Source organism: Suillus subalutaceus (genome assembly GCF_016647625.1).
Source record: "Suillus subalutaceus strain FC151 chromosome Unknown DFJ58scaffold_76, whole genome shotgun sequence".
Lineage (NCBI taxonomy): Eukaryota > Fungi > Basidiomycota > Agaricomycetes > Boletales > Suillaceae > Suillus > Suillus subalutaceus.
The window spans coordinates 175,328-192,669 of record NW_024540325.1 but is presented as its reverse complement, the minus strand read 5'-3'; the positions used below and the strand labels follow the sequence as shown (position 1 = coordinate 192,669).

The 17,342-nt window shown below is 50.4% G+C and overlaps 6 protein-coding genes across 6 annotated transcripts; 1 reads left to right on the top strand and 5 right to left on the bottom strand.

Annotated features, from left to right (window-relative positions):
- Positions 1 to 155: 155 nt before the first annotated feature.
- DFJ58DRAFT_795466 (V-type ATPase, V0 complex, 116kDa subunit family) lies at positions 156 to 3,426 on the bottom strand. Its single transcript, XM_041390528.1, has 12 exons — positions 3,324 to 3,426; positions 3,170 to 3,270; positions 2,794 to 3,120; positions 2,624 to 2,736; positions 2,060 to 2,576; positions 1,719 to 2,006; positions 1,640 to 1,659; positions 1,335 to 1,590; positions 791 to 1,270; positions 479 to 736; positions 325 to 402; positions 156 to 265 (listed from the first exon to the last, which is right to left on the bottom strand). The coding sequence occupies exons 1-12, from the start codon at positions 3,349 to 3,351 to the stop codon at positions 221 to 223; spliced, it is 2,511 nt and encodes an 836-aa protein (XP_041242365.1). The 5' UTR covers positions 3,352 to 3,426; the 3' UTR covers positions 156 to 220.
- A 24-nt stretch (positions 3,427 to 3,450) lies between these two features.
- DFJ58DRAFT_795463 (uncharacterized protein) lies at positions 3,451 to 8,565 on the bottom strand. The gene is made up of 8 exons (XM_041390527.1): positions 8,095 to 8,565; positions 7,991 to 8,040; positions 7,689 to 7,940; positions 6,938 to 7,637; positions 6,842 to 6,882; positions 4,667 to 6,794; positions 4,158 to 4,614; positions 3,451 to 4,104 (listed from the first exon to the last, which is right to left on the bottom strand). The coding sequence occupies exons 1-8, from the start codon at positions 8,456 to 8,458 to the stop codon at positions 3,714 to 3,716; spliced, it is 4,383 nt and encodes a 1,460-aa protein (XP_041242364.1). The 5' UTR covers positions 8,459 to 8,565; the 3' UTR covers positions 3,451 to 3,713.
- Positions 8,566 to 8,693: 128 nt separating this feature from the next.
- DFJ58DRAFT_611883 (uncharacterized protein) lies at positions 8,694 to 9,828 on the top strand (the record flags this gene model as incomplete). Its single annotated transcript, XM_041380901.1, has 5 exons — positions 8,694 to 8,735; positions 8,793 to 8,859; positions 8,908 to 9,053; positions 9,110 to 9,238; positions 9,292 to 9,828. Coding segments are annotated over 5 exons (921 nt in total), but the record flags the coding sequence as incomplete, so codon positions are not given.
- A 325-nt stretch (positions 9,829 to 10,153) lies between these two features.
- On the bottom strand, positions 10,154 to 11,177 carry DFJ58DRAFT_716980 (uncharacterized protein; the record flags this gene model as incomplete). The annotated part of the gene is made up of 5 exons (XM_041384290.1): positions 10,154 to 10,182; positions 10,236 to 10,372; positions 10,502 to 10,536; positions 10,601 to 10,879; positions 10,983 to 11,177. 5 exons carry the CDS (start codon positions 11,175 to 11,177, stop codon positions 10,154 to 10,156), a joined length of 675 nt encoding a protein of 224 aa, XP_041242362.1.
- Positions 11,178 to 11,207: 30 nt separating this feature from the next.
- Positions 11,208 to 16,132, bottom strand: DFJ58DRAFT_459532 (uncharacterized protein). Its single transcript, XM_041380495.1, has 12 exons — positions 15,281 to 16,132; positions 14,889 to 15,224; positions 14,660 to 14,828; positions 13,269 to 14,524; positions 12,812 to 13,201; positions 12,636 to 12,756; positions 12,290 to 12,581; positions 12,198 to 12,237; positions 11,984 to 12,152; positions 11,864 to 11,931; positions 11,656 to 11,807; positions 11,208 to 11,595 (listed from the first exon to the last, which is right to left on the bottom strand). The coding sequence occupies exons 1-12, from the start codon at positions 16,035 to 16,037 to the stop codon at positions 11,344 to 11,346; spliced, it is 4,002 nt and encodes a 1,333-aa protein (XP_041242361.1). The 5' UTR covers positions 16,038 to 16,132; the 3' UTR covers positions 11,208 to 11,343.
- A 137-nt stretch (positions 16,133 to 16,269) lies between these two features.
- On the bottom strand, positions 16,270 to 17,191 carry DFJ58DRAFT_795456 (uncharacterized protein). The gene is made up of 4 exons (XM_041390526.1): positions 17,068 to 17,191; positions 16,888 to 17,012; positions 16,595 to 16,833; positions 16,270 to 16,539 (listed from the first exon to the last, which is right to left on the bottom strand). Exons 1-4 carry the CDS (start codon positions 17,072 to 17,074, stop codon positions 16,335 to 16,337), a joined length of 576 nt encoding a protein of 191 aa, XP_041242360.1. The 5' UTR covers positions 17,075 to 17,191; the 3' UTR covers positions 16,270 to 16,334.
- Between the last annotated feature and the right edge of the window lie 151 nt (positions 17,192 to 17,342).

The window sequence follows — 17,342 nt, the reverse complement described above, 5'->3', positions numbered from 1 at the left end:
GCGATATAAGGCTACAGCCTCTTGCGGAGTTGGAAAAATCGAGATAATCTAGATTATCTCACCTTGCGCCGGCCGACAAAAGCGGTGAACCGGCTGATCTTACATCACCGTACCGAGCACAGCTCGGGGCGTATCTCACTGCCTTACCCCGCATCTTTGAATTATCTAACCGTCCTATTGCTCGATATCTACAGGACATCAGAAAAGAATATGTGTGGGGTCACTCCTTCTCGTCTAGCTTAGCAAAGCTCAACGGCGTGAACGACTGTAATTCAGAAAAAATGGATCAGCACGCGTACTACACGCACATAGGAATAGACGTACATATCCCTCTCCTTGGTAATGTTTGCTATTCGCTTCGACCCAGTGCAAACGAAGCGCGTGCAAAAATGCCGAGAGACCCTGTTTTAGATGGGAACATGTCACGAAGCATGAGTATATCTGATCCACGCCTGATGGGCATGTTTGTAACACGCACCTCCATGATGCACAGAATGAACACCGTTGCTAAGAACCAGAAAACAACCACCATTACGAGGGCAATCGTCCCGAAGATACCGGACAGCCCCAAAAATTTCTCGATTGTCATTGACCACAGCACCTCGGATAGCTGAGCATGTGCCAATGACAGGGCCCATAGCCGAAGGTAAGATGCGGTATGTGAGATACAGCCAAGACAGAATTCAATGGTATGGATTATCTGATGGATTACCACCTCGCTGAAGTCGTGGTGTTCCTGTAGATAATGATCAGTAACGACAGCACCCCTATCTGATTAATAATAACGTACATGCTCTTCCTCCATCTCCTCCACAATGGCACGACCGTTACCCTCTTCCTCATTCTCCAGAACTTCATCTGTACTCTCACGAGGCCCACCGTTACGGTGACCAAGTCCAACATACCCTTGACCCTGGATCATTTGCATCTCCTTCCATTGGAAGTACGGTTTCATGCACAACATCCAGGGCACGCAGATCATCGCGAGTAGAAGAAGCACGACCTGAATGAAACTCTGCCCGGGATATAGCTGTGCAGCCGCATCTACCTTCCCTGGTGACAAGATCATCGCAATTAGCATGTTCAACAATGAGGGAGGCTCCGTGTCTCGGGTGGACCAATCAATCGACCACTTGTAAAGGATGCATACGACCAAATAGCCGAAAATTGAGTGCAAGAAGATCATTTGGGGAATGAAATTGGCATAAATGTCAAGCGGGCGTTTGAACTTGATGTGATTTGGGAGCTGTAGACAAAGGGCAAATGTCATCTGGAAAAACGTGATCGTTTGAGCGTGATGATGGAGCTGCCCCACAGTGGAAATGAGGACACACATGAATGACTCCAAGCACGATTGACATCTTCATCTTGTATGAATTTGTAAATACGAGCCCGTTATCCGCACCGTGCCAGCCAGGGTCTATCCCAAAAGGATAGATATGACCATTAGAAACGGCGTATGAAACTCCATCTGACTCAGGGAAGTCCCACCCAGAGTGCCAGATGTGGAGACTCTTGGAAAAAATGTCGTTGTACATGAGGCCGGTGTAGACGGAGAACACGCCCATGAGAAGAATGATATATCGACCACTGGTGTCGTTGTTAACGAGGGCATCGATTGAATCGTGTTAGAACTTACTAAAAGAACTGGCCGAGGATCTGGTACACACAACAATTAAAGTTCAGCGATGCGTGTACCAACCCCAAACATGACTCACCTCATCAAGTTCCTGTCGTGCCCATTTCTTCTCTTGGAAAATCATGTACAATGCGGCAAAGAAAATAATCAATCCATGCCCAATATCACCAAACATCACGGCGAATAAGAAAGGGAACGTAATGATGGCAAACAGACCAGGGTTGACTTCTTGGTAGGTAGCAATACCGTAAGCGTCCATGATGGTCTGGAAGCCTTCAGTAAACTTATTGGTACGCGTGAAGGTTGGTGGCGTTTTGCTCGTGCTCAGCTCTTGTAAGATAGGAACAATACTCGTTCCAGACTCCTCCTGAGATTGGTTGCATGACTGAGAAGTTCATCTAGAATATGCGACTGTCTTACCGTGGCGTGACGGAGTGCCATATGGATCATGGCAAGGTCCCTTGTTGGGACCCAACCCTCGGCGACAAGTGTCTTCCTCCTGACATCGTAGTTGAGAAGATTCATCGTCTCATAAATCGCCTTCTCCTTGCGGACGACATCCTGCCACCTAGCCAGATTTTCTCCGATTCTCAACAGCTCACTGCGTCTGTTGACACCTGTGTTATACAACACAGTCTCCAAGTCTTCCAAGCGTGCGGTGACCTCGCGCAGAGAGTCTGATCGTTTGTCGGCATTAGCGTCGATTGGATAGAGTGTCGCACCCATCGACTCTGCCACTTTTCGTATCTTCGCAAGTAAGGCATCACCATGCGCGAAAATTATGAACACATTCTTGCGCGTCTCAGTGCCAGTAGCAGGATCAACGAAGGGCTCTGTGATATCAGTGTGATTCATGTAAAGATTACCCCTCAGGACACGCCATAAGACGCGCTCGAATGTTGATATACGGGTACGGTCGATGGTGCCAGCAACGAATCTACCTTCATGTCAGTACAATAATTATAAGGGCATCCACGGACGTACTCGAGGTCAAACTGTGCAGTGGATAAGTATTGTTGTTCCCGGTCATCATGTTGCAGAAGAGGTGCGGAGCTATCATCGAAAGAAGTCCTGATGTCAGTCTGCTGGGTCTCAGCCTACATGGCGCAAGTCAGTTCGTCATGTATGCCGACCCGTCAATCAAACAGACTTGCCTTGTCAAAAAACACGGCAGTCTCTCGAAGAACATGTCGGGCCTCCACCAGCTCCCTTGTACGCTCACTCAACGTCTTATAGCTATCATTCATCTGCACTAGCCGCGTCTCATGCTCGGCAAGTGTGACATCAAGCTCATCAATATTATGCGCAGCACTCGGCCCAACCGTGACTAACGGCGCTGAATCATATAGAGGACGGATAGGAACCACATCCTTTTCCCTCTGAATCTGAGATTCAAAGAACCGAACACGTCGTGCCATTTCTTCCGTTCTCCGTATTTCACCGACAAAGGAACGTTGAAAGGGATTAACAGCAGGATTCAACTGTGGTATCATTCAGCGGCATGACAATGACTAAACAGAGCGCACGTACGTCCATAAATTGAACATTTCCCAGTTCACCGAGCTCCGCAACTGTGTCATGGGCAACTTCAGTTGGAATAAGGAACTGCATCAAGCTCATCTGTTCCGAACCTGGTGAACATCATCAGTAAAACGGAGTTATTACAGTTCAGATTCGTGCGCACGGAACAGCGTGGGGTAATCGTCCCCCATGGTAATGGATCTGTACACTACCAAACAAATGAGAGCAAAGGTCAGAAGGACGTTGGAAAAGTAATGCCGCTCAACTTGCAAGGTTACGCTGTTTATTTGGCACTGTTTATGTATCATAAGCAAACCTTAGCTGACTCATAGAAAGCGGCTTGCGATAGTGGCTGACGCTCCACGCAAGAAAATACATAAAAAACTGTTCTAACTCTACTCAAAATATGTATAGTACAATGATCATTTACGGATGCCCAGAACCAGCCCGCCCTGGGCGGAAACTCCAATGCTTCCACACAGGCTGGGAATACTCTTCGGGACCGTACGCGCCTAAAAAGTAATAACAAAACTTATTCGACATGCCTTGCTAATCATTCCTCCACATCCATATCCACCACGTCGTCGTCGTCGTACTCATCGTGGTCATGAGCAGGTTCAGCCTCCCCGTCGAGCAGTTTTTGCTTGGCGATGGCAGCAAAGCCCTCTTCAGTCTCATCAGTGAGCTTCAAGGGAATGTTATCATCAACAATGATAGCTTCTGCCACTTCTGGGACAGCAGCAGTCAAGTCCCGCACGCAATCGCACAACTTTTCGAGAGACTTGTCAAACGTTGGGTCAGCCAAGACAGTGCGTGCGCGTTCCGCTGCAAGACCTTTCGACAAAGACAGGTTGGTGGCTGTAATAGGGCCGACGACAACTACGTCATGCACGACCACAGAAACACTATCGTTTCGCCGGAGATCGGGGTTACTCTGTGTCTTCCTGAAAAATAATGAGTCACGAGAGTCCTACAAGCATTCCTCCAGGGAACTCACTGGAAGGATATCCGCCTGCATCCTGCTGCAGCTGCCCAGACCATCAACTCAGACACAGGGTCCCGAGGTAGATCCGTTGTGAGGGCTTCCAGCACATCGCTGGTCACCGCTTCGACTATGACTGCCGTTTTCTCAAAGTCGAAACGGGTGTCAACTAATACTGCTCCAACAATGCTTTCCAACACGTCGCTCAGTGCTTTCGGCGGGTCGTATTTCCATCCCTTGCTGATAGTGTCCTCAGGGGAGAGAGACATAAGTAAAGGAACATGTCTTGCAATTGCAGTGCTCAGTTCAACATTGTTGATGAGCAGATGTTTGTGAAGCCCGAGCCGTCTCACAGCGATAGAGGCTAGGGTTGGCCCGCACACAGCTCGCGAGCGAGCAGCTGACAGCTGACCTGAAGTGGCTTCAGGGAACTTGTTGAACAAATACCTCATGACGACGAGGTCAATGACAGCTTAGCAGATCATCAGTCGCTGGCTCAGAAGCGAAGCATCGAGTTTACTCACCATCACCCAGAAATTCCAATCGCTGGTAAGATGATCCAGCAGTAGTTGCGAAGGAAGGGTGCGTTGCGGCTTCAATTAGAAGATCGCCCCGATGAAACTCGTATCCGAGACTGGCTTGAAGGTCGTCGAAAAGAGGTGGCGCCGGCGATGGTTCCGGCGGACGAGAGTATCGCAGCGTCCAAGGAATAGTGCCACCCACGGTCATACCTAGGGCGTCTCCGGCACGGAGTGCCATGTCTATCCCACCATGCAGAAAGGCAGCGCCTAATGTTGCCTCCATGCAGTCCTGTAAGCTTCGACGAGGGTATGCTCGATGAACATGCCGTCTCGCAGAAGTGAAAGGCTCCATGCGATCATCATCATCTGCGATGGTATAGCGCCACACGTGGAGACTCTGACCCTCCGAGGTGAGGTACCTCTCAAGGCCAATCTCCAATGCCCTTGCTAGCAGAGTCCGATTGGACACACTGTTCTGGCGCAGCTGAGATAGCTGCCCCTCGTGCCGGTGGGGGTACTTGTTCATGACATGAACGGTCGCGGCAAGCTTTAAAACAGAGTCTCCCAGCGTTTCCAAACGCTGGTTGTTCCACGTTGCACTTGTCGTGGGCAAGGTCGACGCTTCAATGAGAAGCTCGTTCTTAACGGCAGGTAACCCTAACTCAAACCGTTCTTCTTGAGCGCGGTACAGGTCCGTAGCGCGGCGGCATATGCGTGGAAGGAAGAGGAATGCACGGTACACGTTTTCCGAGAAATGCGTGCGTCGACAGGCTCCTTGAGGGACAAGCAGTCCCGGGCGTGCCATTTGCCGCTTATACTTGTCAATGTCCTGTAAGCGATGCATTGGTCGATACAGACCAGAAGGATGACGTGGGAGGTAAGTGGCTTCAACCAAGGGACAGTCGGTCGGAACGACCGCTTCGCGGGTCTTCCTGGTCCATCTCTGTACGAAGAATTCTTCGTAGGTGGAGCAGGAAGACTCACGGGAGCCAGGTGGCGGTACAGATAGTGCTGTCAAGTCATGTCGTATCTTGCGCAGAACCAATGCTCGTCCAAACTGATTGCAGTTCATGATCAGAGTCTGATGATAATCGTCTTCAGTTACAGACGACCAGTCGCGCGTTCCTAGAGGGTCGCGGACAACACGCTCCACTGCGTCGAAGTCGATACAATTGTGAGGAGTCAGTGGAACGAGGAAACAAGTGATAGGGAGAGTGATAGGCCGGCCAGTGATGCAGAACCAGATGCCCATTTTGGTATACTCGTTGAGCATCTCCAATTTCTCCCATTCCTCGTCCTCGTCAAATACAAGTTCGTCAGTGCACCGCATTGTGACAAGACAGCCTTCGCCCTTGATCTCTAGCGTTGGTAACTCCGTGCCAGTGACGAGTCCTGCAACGTCAACGCCGTCGATGGAAATGACGTGCATCCTCAGTCGCGGCCCCAGAGCCCAAGGATCCCGCACCGGAACATCAATGATGTCGGGCACATCACTCACATCCAGAAGCTTTCTTCCGTCGGCATCCTCTAAGTTCCTACCCTTGGAGCTAGCTGACGGAAGAAGGTAGTCGTCGAATACCCCGAGTTTGTGAAGCTCCTTGACAGCCATGAATGCTACTGCGCGCCGGGCCTCTCGCTTGGAACATCGGGGTGGTCCGCGGAAGACCAATTTATCGATGGGAAGAGGAAGACTAGATGGCAGCTCAAGCACAGTGGCGTAGTCGCCGCTGTACTTTGGAAGTGGGGTGGGCGTGAATGCGTCATGGGGAATTAGGGAACAGAGATAGTTCAGTAGACTGATAGCAGAACCGTATGTGAGCACAGCACCCGTCGAAGGAACTATATAACGCTCGCGTGCGGCCAAATCAACTGGATTCTCCTCTTCTACTTCACCTTCTTCTGAGTCAGAAGGCGTCGGTGAAGGTGGCCGAGTAGGATTTTCTCTGCTCTGATAAACACGCTTGAGCTCGGGTTCGCTGTCAACAAAGATCTTGTAACGATTGAGGTGTGCCATGTGACCTTCCTGCACCATAATGACGAAAGTAGATGTTTTGGTGCGCGCCCGACCGCGCGATTGTACATACCCGACCATATGATGCAGCGGATCGAAACGAATAACGAGATCACAAGCCTGAGAGAAGATCAGCTAGCGTATGACAACAAAATGAAAATCCTTACCGGAAAGTCAAGACCTTCCTCAGCGACTGACGTTGCTATAACTGTGACGCACGCCCTTAGACCAGCATGTTGACAGATATGGAGATATTAACGCACGCAAGTTCAAAGTACCATCACGGAAGGACTTTACAACATCCTGCTGACGTGCGAGACCCATCCCCTTCACATTGGCGGTGGCCGCATGTTTGCCACGGTGCCCATGTCCGCCACCATGGCCAACAAGCTCTGCACATCGAATACTGCCTCGAAGCTCTGGTATGCACGAAAGGATTTTTGCCAGACAGGCCGCCACCTGCCGTTGCTCCACAAATACAATTCCCTGAAAAGTCGGAGAATAATGTTCGAGTAACACTTCTGCAAGTGCCTTGACTTTGGGTGAGCACCATGCGAGTGGTACGGTTATTGGTACGGCAGGAGGCATGGAATCATCTTCGAAGAAAGGTCGAAATTCACAGAGGATAAAGTCAATTTGCTCAAGGTCAGGAGGAATAACGATCTCTGACGATTCGTCCATGTCCATGTCAGGGTATGCGTCGTCGTCATAATTAATGCGTGGTTTGTCCTTGATTGACGCTTCTAGGTCATTGATGATCTGGGAAATTCGTGCTTTGATATCGTGGTATAGGTAGAGGTCGGCACAATAAGGACCCAGGCTGTTTCGGGTGACATGATACTTCATCTGAAGCTTCTCCCACGGAATAGCAACGTCAGGGGAGGGGAATAAGGATACGCAGTCCCACAGATTAGGATGCAGGTAGATGTAATTGGTAGGCGGGGGGTAGTACTCCTTGATGATCTGTAGAACAGTTCGTCAAGTCTTGTGCTGAAGAACTAGGGAGTAGAATACCTCAAGGGGACGGGGAGAGTTATGAAGTAGCTCTGACACATGCTCACGAACTGCAATGACGATAGCGTCGAGATTCTTCTCGAGTGTCATGAGAGATCCCTGAGCATCTTTTGGATTCCAAATTGGAGATGCAGTCATGCCAAACACCTTGGGGCGCTGGAACGATGGAGTTTGGAAGTATTCCCGCATGATGCCATTGTAAGCATGATTTTTCCTAGTGTGATGACACTCATCAAAGACGAGGAGAGAAACCTGTCTTACGCGTAAGAAAGGATAGTTTCAAAGGGAGGTTAGTTGAATACCTTGTCGATGCTCCAGTGCGAATGGGTGACTATGTTCAAGAATATTTGTGCTGATAACGTTACATCGATCATCAAAGGGAAGCTATGACGGAGATAATACATACCAGTCATAACGACGACGTCAGACTTCTCGAATGATGTCCTCCAGTTGGCACGATCCGTAAGCTCCAGATCGAGAGATCCATGAAACTTCTTGACTCGCAAAGGAGTGTGCGCGGCGATAAAGTTGGCCTGTTGTTCAACCAGAGCTACCTTGGGTACCAGAAAAACGATGACTTTGCCGCGAGCGCTCTCTTGTAACACGATCCATTTGATGAGCAAAATGCTGATGAAAGTCTTTCCACTGCCGGTGTCAAGTGCTGCAATGACATTACATTCTTGAGCGCGTTGAAAAATCTCCTCTTGATATCTTCGAGGGAGAATGGTCTCGTTGACGGATCGTATGGAGGACTCTTGAGTAATGGTCATTGTAATTGAAATGGATGGTGTTGGATATAGAAAAAGAAGGATTAACTACGCTGCATAATATATACAGGACGAGGCTGAAGGGAACGATATCGATGGCAGAAGTCACCTAATTGGTGATCACAATTATTGAAGACATTCGCCTCGGAAGGCATCATGTGGCCGTGGGAGATTATCCGGACCTTGCTCTATAGATTTGGGCTGATGTGCGAACTCATCTTCAGTGACAATGTCCGGAAGACCTCAAGACGATAGAAACCAGGAGGCTACTGTATATCTGGTACGTGTTCCGTTCAGCCTCATGTCACGAACTTCCATACTCATTCGTCGATGATAGGGTAATCTCGATGAACGGTGCACTGACGCACTCATTTGGGAGTTGATGCTGCAAGCAGGACCTGTCGGTGAGCAAGTCGTCTAATCTACCACCTATTTGAACTAACGGTATACAGTCAATGTGCATCTTCCAAAGGATCGTATTTCAATGGCTCATCAGGGGTACGGTTTCTGTGAGTTCTTGACAGAGGAGGATGCCGAGTATGCATGCAAAATCATGAACCAGATAAAATTATGGGGTAAGCCCATCAGGGTAAACAAGGTAAGTTATTTTGAATGTTGTTTCAGGGATTTATACTAATAACATATCTCACTTAGGCATCATCCGACAAAAAGCAACTGGATGTGGGAGCAAACCTCTTCATCGGCAACTTGGACGAGAACGTGGACGAACGGCTGCTATACGATACTTTCAGCGCGTTTGGTATGATGGCTACGACAGCAAAGGTACGTGCCCAGTGCGCGAACAACCCGCCGTCTTCATTAACAAAATTTGATAGATTGCACGAGACCCTGGCACGGGGCTTTCGAAGGGTTATGGCTTTGTCTCATACACCGACTTCGAGTCTTCCGACGCCGCAACAGAGTCCATGAATGGCCAGTTCCTCATGAACAAAGCCATCACTGTGCAGTATGCATTCAAGAAAGACGGCAAAGGCGAGCGTCACGGCACCTCAGCAGAACGTCTACTCGCGGCACAAGCACGGAAGAACAACGCGCTTCCCGTCGGCTCCCGCCCTCCTCCTGCGCAGATGGCTTTTGGTGCTCGTCCTCCTATGCCAGGGTTCCAGGGTCCTTATCAAGGGCAGTTTGCGGGCGTGCTCGCTCAGCCTCCACCTCCACCCGGTTTCAACCCGCCGCAGGCGGTTGTTCCACAAGGGATGCCAGTGATGGGAGGGATGCCACCTGTAGGGATGGGAATACCGCCTCCACCACCCAACATGTCCATGTTTCCTCCTGGAGCATTCCCGCCTCCGCCACCACCTGGTTTCGCCGTGCAAAATGTGCCTGGAGCTATGGTTCCGCCTCCTCCTCCTGTACCTCCTTATTAAGCAGTGGTAAAATTTTTGTGAATGTGTCGCTGATTTTGGAATAGTCTTTTTAAAAATCGGACTGTTTTCCTGTGTATGTCAGGTTCTCGAGCAACATGTTTGACTGCTGTGAGTTGAGTCTACTAAGCCTGGGCATATTTTGTGTCAATTGTTCTTACATGTATGGCTTCACATCTTTTAAAAGTTTTTCGACAGGCCGTCAACGCAACCCCTGGACCGCTCGGACATAGTATTCGTGACAAGGACATATCATTCATAAAAGTTATGTAGATCTACCGCAAGGGGTATAAATCGATATCACGCTGGGTATTCATCCTGTCTTGATCTTCTCTGCAACGCCTTAAGAGCCATCCGTGGCACTCCAGTATAAAAAAATAACTCATAGAACTCGCTCTTCTTCCAGATAAGCCCAAAGTTCTTCGCAGTCCGGGTGGAGAACAATACTGCGAGAATTGGCGCGCACAGCGCACGGGCGGATTCTGGGTCCATAGGACTAACTTTACCGCCTCCGAGGGCAGTCGAAATTACACTGTGTAACTCGGCCCAGAACGGCTGGGCGTGTGTGAGGGCGGATCAGATATCAGTAGCTGTCCAGCTATAGGGCTTGAGCTCATTGGGGGTCGTCAGTGTAAGCGGTGTGGGCTCCATGAATGAGAACATGTTCGTTATGAAGAAGCCGCCATTGGTAATGACCTGTGGTAGGCAAGGGTAGTTAGAGGTATGGAGACGGAAACCATGACCGGAAGCGATCACATACCATGGGGAAGATGCAATGACAGGGGATGTGTGGGCACTGGGTGACGACGGGTGGCGGTATAAGGCAGCAGAGGAGCATCGCGTGCGTAAATCCGTCGACAATGGATAAAGGAAGCTCGGTGCTGAGTGACATAGACGGCAAGACAGTGATATACTCTACAATCGCTTGTGCAGCGATGTACAATCTGGGAGAAACACCCGAGAACATGAAAGATGGCATGATACCAAGTAGAGAGCCCGCGCATAGGGAGCGGTCAGTATGTGCAGCCCCGACATCTCCCTACACAAAAAAGTTAGCTAGTACCTATATATGATAGCCTCCTCCAAATACAATCGTCAGCATGGCACATGTGTCTCTCACGAAGGACCTCTCCTCTGCACACTAGTGCGAGTCTATTCTCTCCAACAGTTCGCTGACAGTGTTTGGCATGCAGAATTTCCCTCATCTGTCTCAAAGCGATGCAAAGCCTGAAGACGGCTACCAAGTCGGGGGAGCAGACCTTGGCACCGAACCAGCTAAATGGTGCTATTGGTTCAACAGCATATCGATACAGAAAGATGAATGGCTGGAGAGACATAACGGTGCGAGAACGGAAGAGAGAATCCCTGAACTTAGCGCCTGAAGCGCTAAATAAAGGTCGACAGTCCGCTGGTGGCCAGACACTACTACTCACGGTGTTTACGGCCCGGTTGCTCCAGCTCACTATGGACCTCCAAGATCCACTACAAGCTAGACTTCTGCTCTTACTCTGCATTGAACGGCGGAAGCACCTGCTTCCTCTTGATGGGCCACACCTCCTCCATGGTCTCCGCATCCCATATCCGCCCACCACGGATGACATACCTGATATTCCGCGTGTGACGGATATCATCCTGCAACAGGTCAAAGCCAGGCGGGAAAATGACGAGGTCTGCAAGTTTACCGCCCGAGACGGACCCGAGGCTGTCAAAAAGACCAAAAGTGATTGCGGCATCTGCAGTTGCTGCGCGAATCACCTGAAACGAGGTCAAGTTAAATCAGACTCAACAAACAAGTGTGATGTAGGGGAAACAAACCTCATAATTGCTCAGCCCGCCTGCTTTGGCGTAGAACATCTCTTGATGGTACATGAGTCCAAGAGGTGGCTCACCGTGCGCCCCGATATGGGCGCGCAGCCCTCTATGCACCATATTCGCAACGGATGCAGAAACGTTCCATAGTGCCATAGCTGGGACGAAAAAGTCAACCGGCTTGTCACTAGGTATGAATACACGTGAAGCATACAATTGAACGGCCGGCTTGTGCTCTCTGAGACCCCTTCGAGGATGTCGTGCCGTGTGTGCGTGCGGAGTCTGATAGCGAGTTATTGAGCGTACGTAGTTAAAGGCTGAAGCAGAGACATACTTCGGGTCGTTCGGAATATCCTCTGTTGCCCAAAGATATTGCTCTCCGAACATGCCTCCATAATCGACGATATGCGTTGGAGTAGATCCAGTCCCGCTCATCGTATAGAGCGTAAGGATATCATCATATAGGACGGACACAGGGATATTATGCTCGATCGTTGTCATCCCTAGTCTAATCAACAACTACTCTAGGCTTAGAGTCGAACACTTACCATCCATAATATACGTCAAATCCCAATCATAGTTCATTCCCTACGATTGCAATCAGTGGCCCACTCAACCGGACCAGAAAACAGACGCTTACACCTTCGGGCACACACAGCATCCCCACTTGACGTGCAGCTGTTAATAACCGTTGTCTTGCAGCCCTTGTTGGCAAATTGTAGTTCTTATAGCTCCAGCTCGCATCTCCGCCCTCAGCCTTGATCCGTATAAGTGCTTCACGCGCCTCGCGCATGCTTGCAATGTCCTGATGGATGCTGTATTCGGATGCACCATATATGACTGTACCGGTATGGAAGAGCCGTGGGCCAGCCATAAGTCCGGACTCAATGCGTCCGCGCTCGACGTAGCCGAGGGAATTATGTAAGCTTGGGCTGTAGGTTCGGGAGGTCAATGAATGTGTGGAGAGAAAATTAAAAATCACGCACTTGTGTAGTGTAGTCACGCCATATGCAAGGAAAGTCTGCATCTCCCATGATGTTGCTGGGTACTTGTCTTCGGTGCCAGCCCAGTGTGCGTGTGAGTCAATGAAACCTGGAATGACGTACCCTACGCGTCACGCAACATCAGCTTTTTTCCACAGATTATAGATGAAACCACCGACCGCCCTCAGCGTTGATTTCAAATGCCCCCGGTAGTCCCTCGCCAACACCCGGGCCGCCAACGGCCTCCACGACTCCACTCCGAATGACAACGCTCGCGCCTAGTCTTAAATCCTGCGTGAGTACGCCGTTCTCCATACTCAAGACTGTCGCATTGTGGATGACGACCACATCAGCGTTGCTCTCTGTTGAAATTGATCTCTGTGGGCTATCCGCTATTGAGTTGCGCGCCTCGCTGGACAACCGTTGTACATCAGGGGTATAAACAACATCCACTGCTGTAACATCCAACAAGCCTCGGACACAGTCGATTCCGAAGTTAGATGTGTCAGCTTCGATTGCGCTCGTGCATGAGGGAAGGAGGGAGAGCTGAAGAGTATGGAGGTATGGACCTAATTCGTATAGCAGTTAGCTAGGTCACAGTGGAATACGAAGAATTTAGGAGAGAAACGAACGCACCAAGGAACCATCCAATCACACTTCCATCACTACTAAACACGACATCATGACCACCGTCTCCACTCAGACGCGCCAAGTTTTTCGGTGCCTTCCCAGGCTTGGCCCACATCGCTTTCTCAGAATCCACCGAGGAAGGTGACACATAATATACGTGAAATAAGCTGACAAACGCCGCGCCCCCTGTTGCTTGGTTATGTCCAGCAAGTCTTGAAGATATCGAAGGCACAGATCCAGATAGTGAAAAAATGAGCTCATCAGTTTCCTTCCCCCGAACAACCACCTCCTCAGCACCGTCGGACAATGAGACCCGAAGTACACTGTCAGATTGCTGAACGAGGACTTCACTAGACTTGCCATCCACGAACGACAGCTTGAAGACATCAGAAGGGTCGATGCTACTTTGGACGTAGCGCAGGTTGGTTAATTCGACCGTGCCTTCGGAGCAGGAATGGGACGGAAGCGTGATCTCTCCGACCCAGACTCCAGTTTGTGCAGTAGCCACCACGTTACCGGTCAACACATCCCCACCCGTCTTCACCAGCACAACTGTCCGCACACCGTTTTCCATGGATCCACTTACGATAGCACCAAACCACCGTCCCATGGGGAGTCCAGCGACCTCCCGCACTTGTCCACTCTTCAGATTTGCCAGCTCAAGGGACGAGAAATATGTATTATCCCAGCGTGCGTGCAAAACGAAGGTAGACGCGGGAACGAAGGAAGGTGAGTAGTATCCTGCGGAGGGGTGCAGGTGCGGAATACGCTGGGCAGGCGTTGAAGTCCGAAGAAAGTTGGTGTCATCGACGGGGTCCAAGGTAGTCGGGTCGATGAAGGAACCCCCAAGCACCTGCACCCATGTCTGGCCTGCGCCTGCAAATACTGCATGCTCGCCAGATTCATCCAACGCGAGCTGGGTGAAGGCACGCACGCGCTGCGGGCCTGATTCAAACTTGCGCACATCTGTCTTCACACGCCGAGTTTCTGCCAGCTTCTTAGAGATTTTCGCTGTGAACGGGATCACCTTTGGCGTAAGGTCTGCGTTGTTGGTGGCTCTGGTCGCTGCGACAAGTTCCCCCTCTGCGTTGTGCGCCAATGGGACATGCCAGATCTGCCCAGCAGCCCAGATAATGATGCCCGGCGAGGACGAAGAAGGCGTGAATGCAAAAGACGGGTATGTACCCATCGGCGCGTAGATTGTCGAGAGGTCGTAGGTGAGCCCGTGCCAGATATGATGCAGAGTGCCTGTGTTAAGATCCCTGTTATCGAAGGAATGTCAGTTAAGTCAAGTTATAGGACATAAATACAAGGATATAGATGTAAAAGCTGTGGTGATCAACAGCACTGGGGAGTTTACACAAACTCAAGAACACCATAAGTAAATCACTACTCACTTGAGCACGAGTGCTTCCTTGTCCCTCACACGGCGCACGAACGCAAGCGTGCGTCCATCACGCGAGAGTATAGGCCGGCTTGCACCACCAGGGAAGGCGTCAATGAGCGTCTTTTCCACGCCCGTCGTCAAGTTGCGCTGGAAGATTGCGTAGATACCCCGATGGACATCTGCATGCACATGAGGAACAAGTACATAGCGCATGGATGAAACAGCGAATGCTAACGCACCTTTGGAATATGTGTAACTGCCATCAACATCCCTCACATTTCCGGCATAAATCAGCGCATCATCGCCCGCCCATATGAACTGTTCGTGTCCGATCTGCTGCTCTACGTAGTCCGCCTTTGTCCACCCCATAGGTAGGCTCTTTGACACCAGACGCTTTCCTGCGCCTGCCTCGACCTGCGACTGGGCGTGGACAGCGGGAACGGGGAACTCCCATCCTTCGCCAGCTCCAAGCGAGCGTGAAGAGTAGTACCATTTCGTTGCGACGACCTTATCCCCTGAAGGATGCCAGCGTGGGTCAGACACCCAGTTGTACGTCTCATTCGTGATGCGCTGCGCTATACTTTCATGAGCATCCTGCCTTGGCGGAGAAGTAGTAATGTATATTGCTCACCATTTACCCTTCCCTCCCTTGTCAATCTCCTCAATTTCCTCTCGCCTGTCTCCTTCATACCTCGTGCGAGTTGCTCCTCATCGTTGATCTTCAGCTCAAGTTCATGCGATGAGCTGACATGCGCGCGGACGTCCATGGCCGTGCACCCGTCCTCTGCCCAGGGCATCACCCACAGATTGTCAGCGCCGAGCCCCGCATCGCTTTTGAATGCGAGCTTGTCGCCTGCAGGTGAAAATCGCGGATCCGCATCGTGTGGGACACCTGTGAGGACTGGCACCGCTTCTGTTCTCCCTCCTACTCTTCCAGTAGCTCCTAGATACGCATCACCCGGCAGGCAATATATATCCCCTGCCATGTCAAATACGATATCCCCACTCACGGGGTTCACGTCGAGTCGCAACCATGTACCTTCTGTCACCTCGTAGGATAGTGTGCGAGGGTAGGGGAAGTCCACAGAGATGTCCCAGGGTTCATGTGCACGTAGAGGGAAGTCGTCGTCTGCAAACTCGGATGCGGGGTCGTCCAGCAAGGCTCCAGAGTACTTGGTATGAAGAGGTGGAGCCACAGGGCGGCCGGGGAGAGCGAAGTGATAAACCCATGATGCAAGGCAGAGACATGTAACCAGTTTCACAGCTGCTAGTTGTAACCGACGGGATTTCGTTTGATGGCTAGTAATATGGCGAGTCGTGTAGTATGATGGGACCTCCGAGTCTTTCGTGACTGCTGGCGCTTTCTCCGAGCCAGTCTGGAGCACCATTTTCACTTCCTCAGAACCGACGTCTGAGTGAGTTGAACAAACGAGCTTGAAACGGGATTAATGTGGTTTATACATGGGCGCTTAATTCATAAGGGCTTCCGAAGTAACGTCAGTCTGTGCACGCGGTATGCTCACATGCGACAGCAGCATATGCTGACATGAGAAAAAAAAGCACCCATCATTCGAATTCAATTCAGTCACATGTAAAGCAGTAGCGTAGATAGCATGGACCTCTCGGATAAACAAAAAAAAAAAACAGGAACTAGGACTTTGTCAACGCACGAATAAAAATACAGCTTATGAAGCCTCCTGTTCTGTTCCCTCGGCTTCTTCTGCAGGAGGAGCAGGTTCCTCTTGTGCAGGTTCGTCCACCCCCTCGGATTCTTTCTCTACAGCTTTCTCTTCAGCTTTCTCTCCCACCTTTTCCCCCAATTTCTCACCCTCCTCACCCTCCTCAACATCCTCCTTAGCACCTTTGCTGCCAATGACAGTGGCATTGATTCTGGCCAGTGATAGATTACAAAGGGAACCACCAAAAACTCGCTAATAGAACTCACGTTAACATGACATGCACTTTTTCATCTTCCTCCTCTCCCTCCAACTTGGGCAAATTCACAGTGATGCGCTTGCTCGCTTTCCATCCGAAGCTCCCAGTAGAAAAGCTCGATGAAGCGAGTTCTATAGCCTCCACGAACCCAGGATCCGTCGACTCAACGTCAGTGGGAGGCCTAGTGTGTGAAATGTTAACATGTAAGGGTTGAGCACGCGACTTGAACGCAGTAGCACCCATCCCCGTCTAGTCATACTACACAGTGAGAATTAGGGGCTGAGGTATGCGGGGGACACAGACCTTCAATCGAGCTGCGCCCTTCCTCCCGGTGCCCTTGGCGCTCTTTCGACCCTCTGTTCTGGGTACCTTGGCACTGCGCGTCTCGCGCTTCTCGGTGGCAGATTCTTCTGCAGCTCGTTTTCTTCCTACAGGCACATTATATAGGAGTTGTTGTGATGCATGCAATAAAATCGAACTCACCAGCCATAGTTATAGAACGGGAGATGTTGTAAAATGGGTGTTAGAAGTCAAGAAATATGAGCTTGAAATTGTGGATCCCGAATCGTCGCGTCTGTTTATATCGTTGTCAATAAATACCACAGGTGGGCGCAAGGTGGACGTGTGACGTCACGCGCGTCGTCACGTCCCGTTGAATGCGCTTTGACCAGGTGCCACAGTTGCCACAGACAATAAACATCTTGCAACGTTGACACTTGGTTGACTCAGTCGAAGAGCATGCTGGACAAAGCACAGAG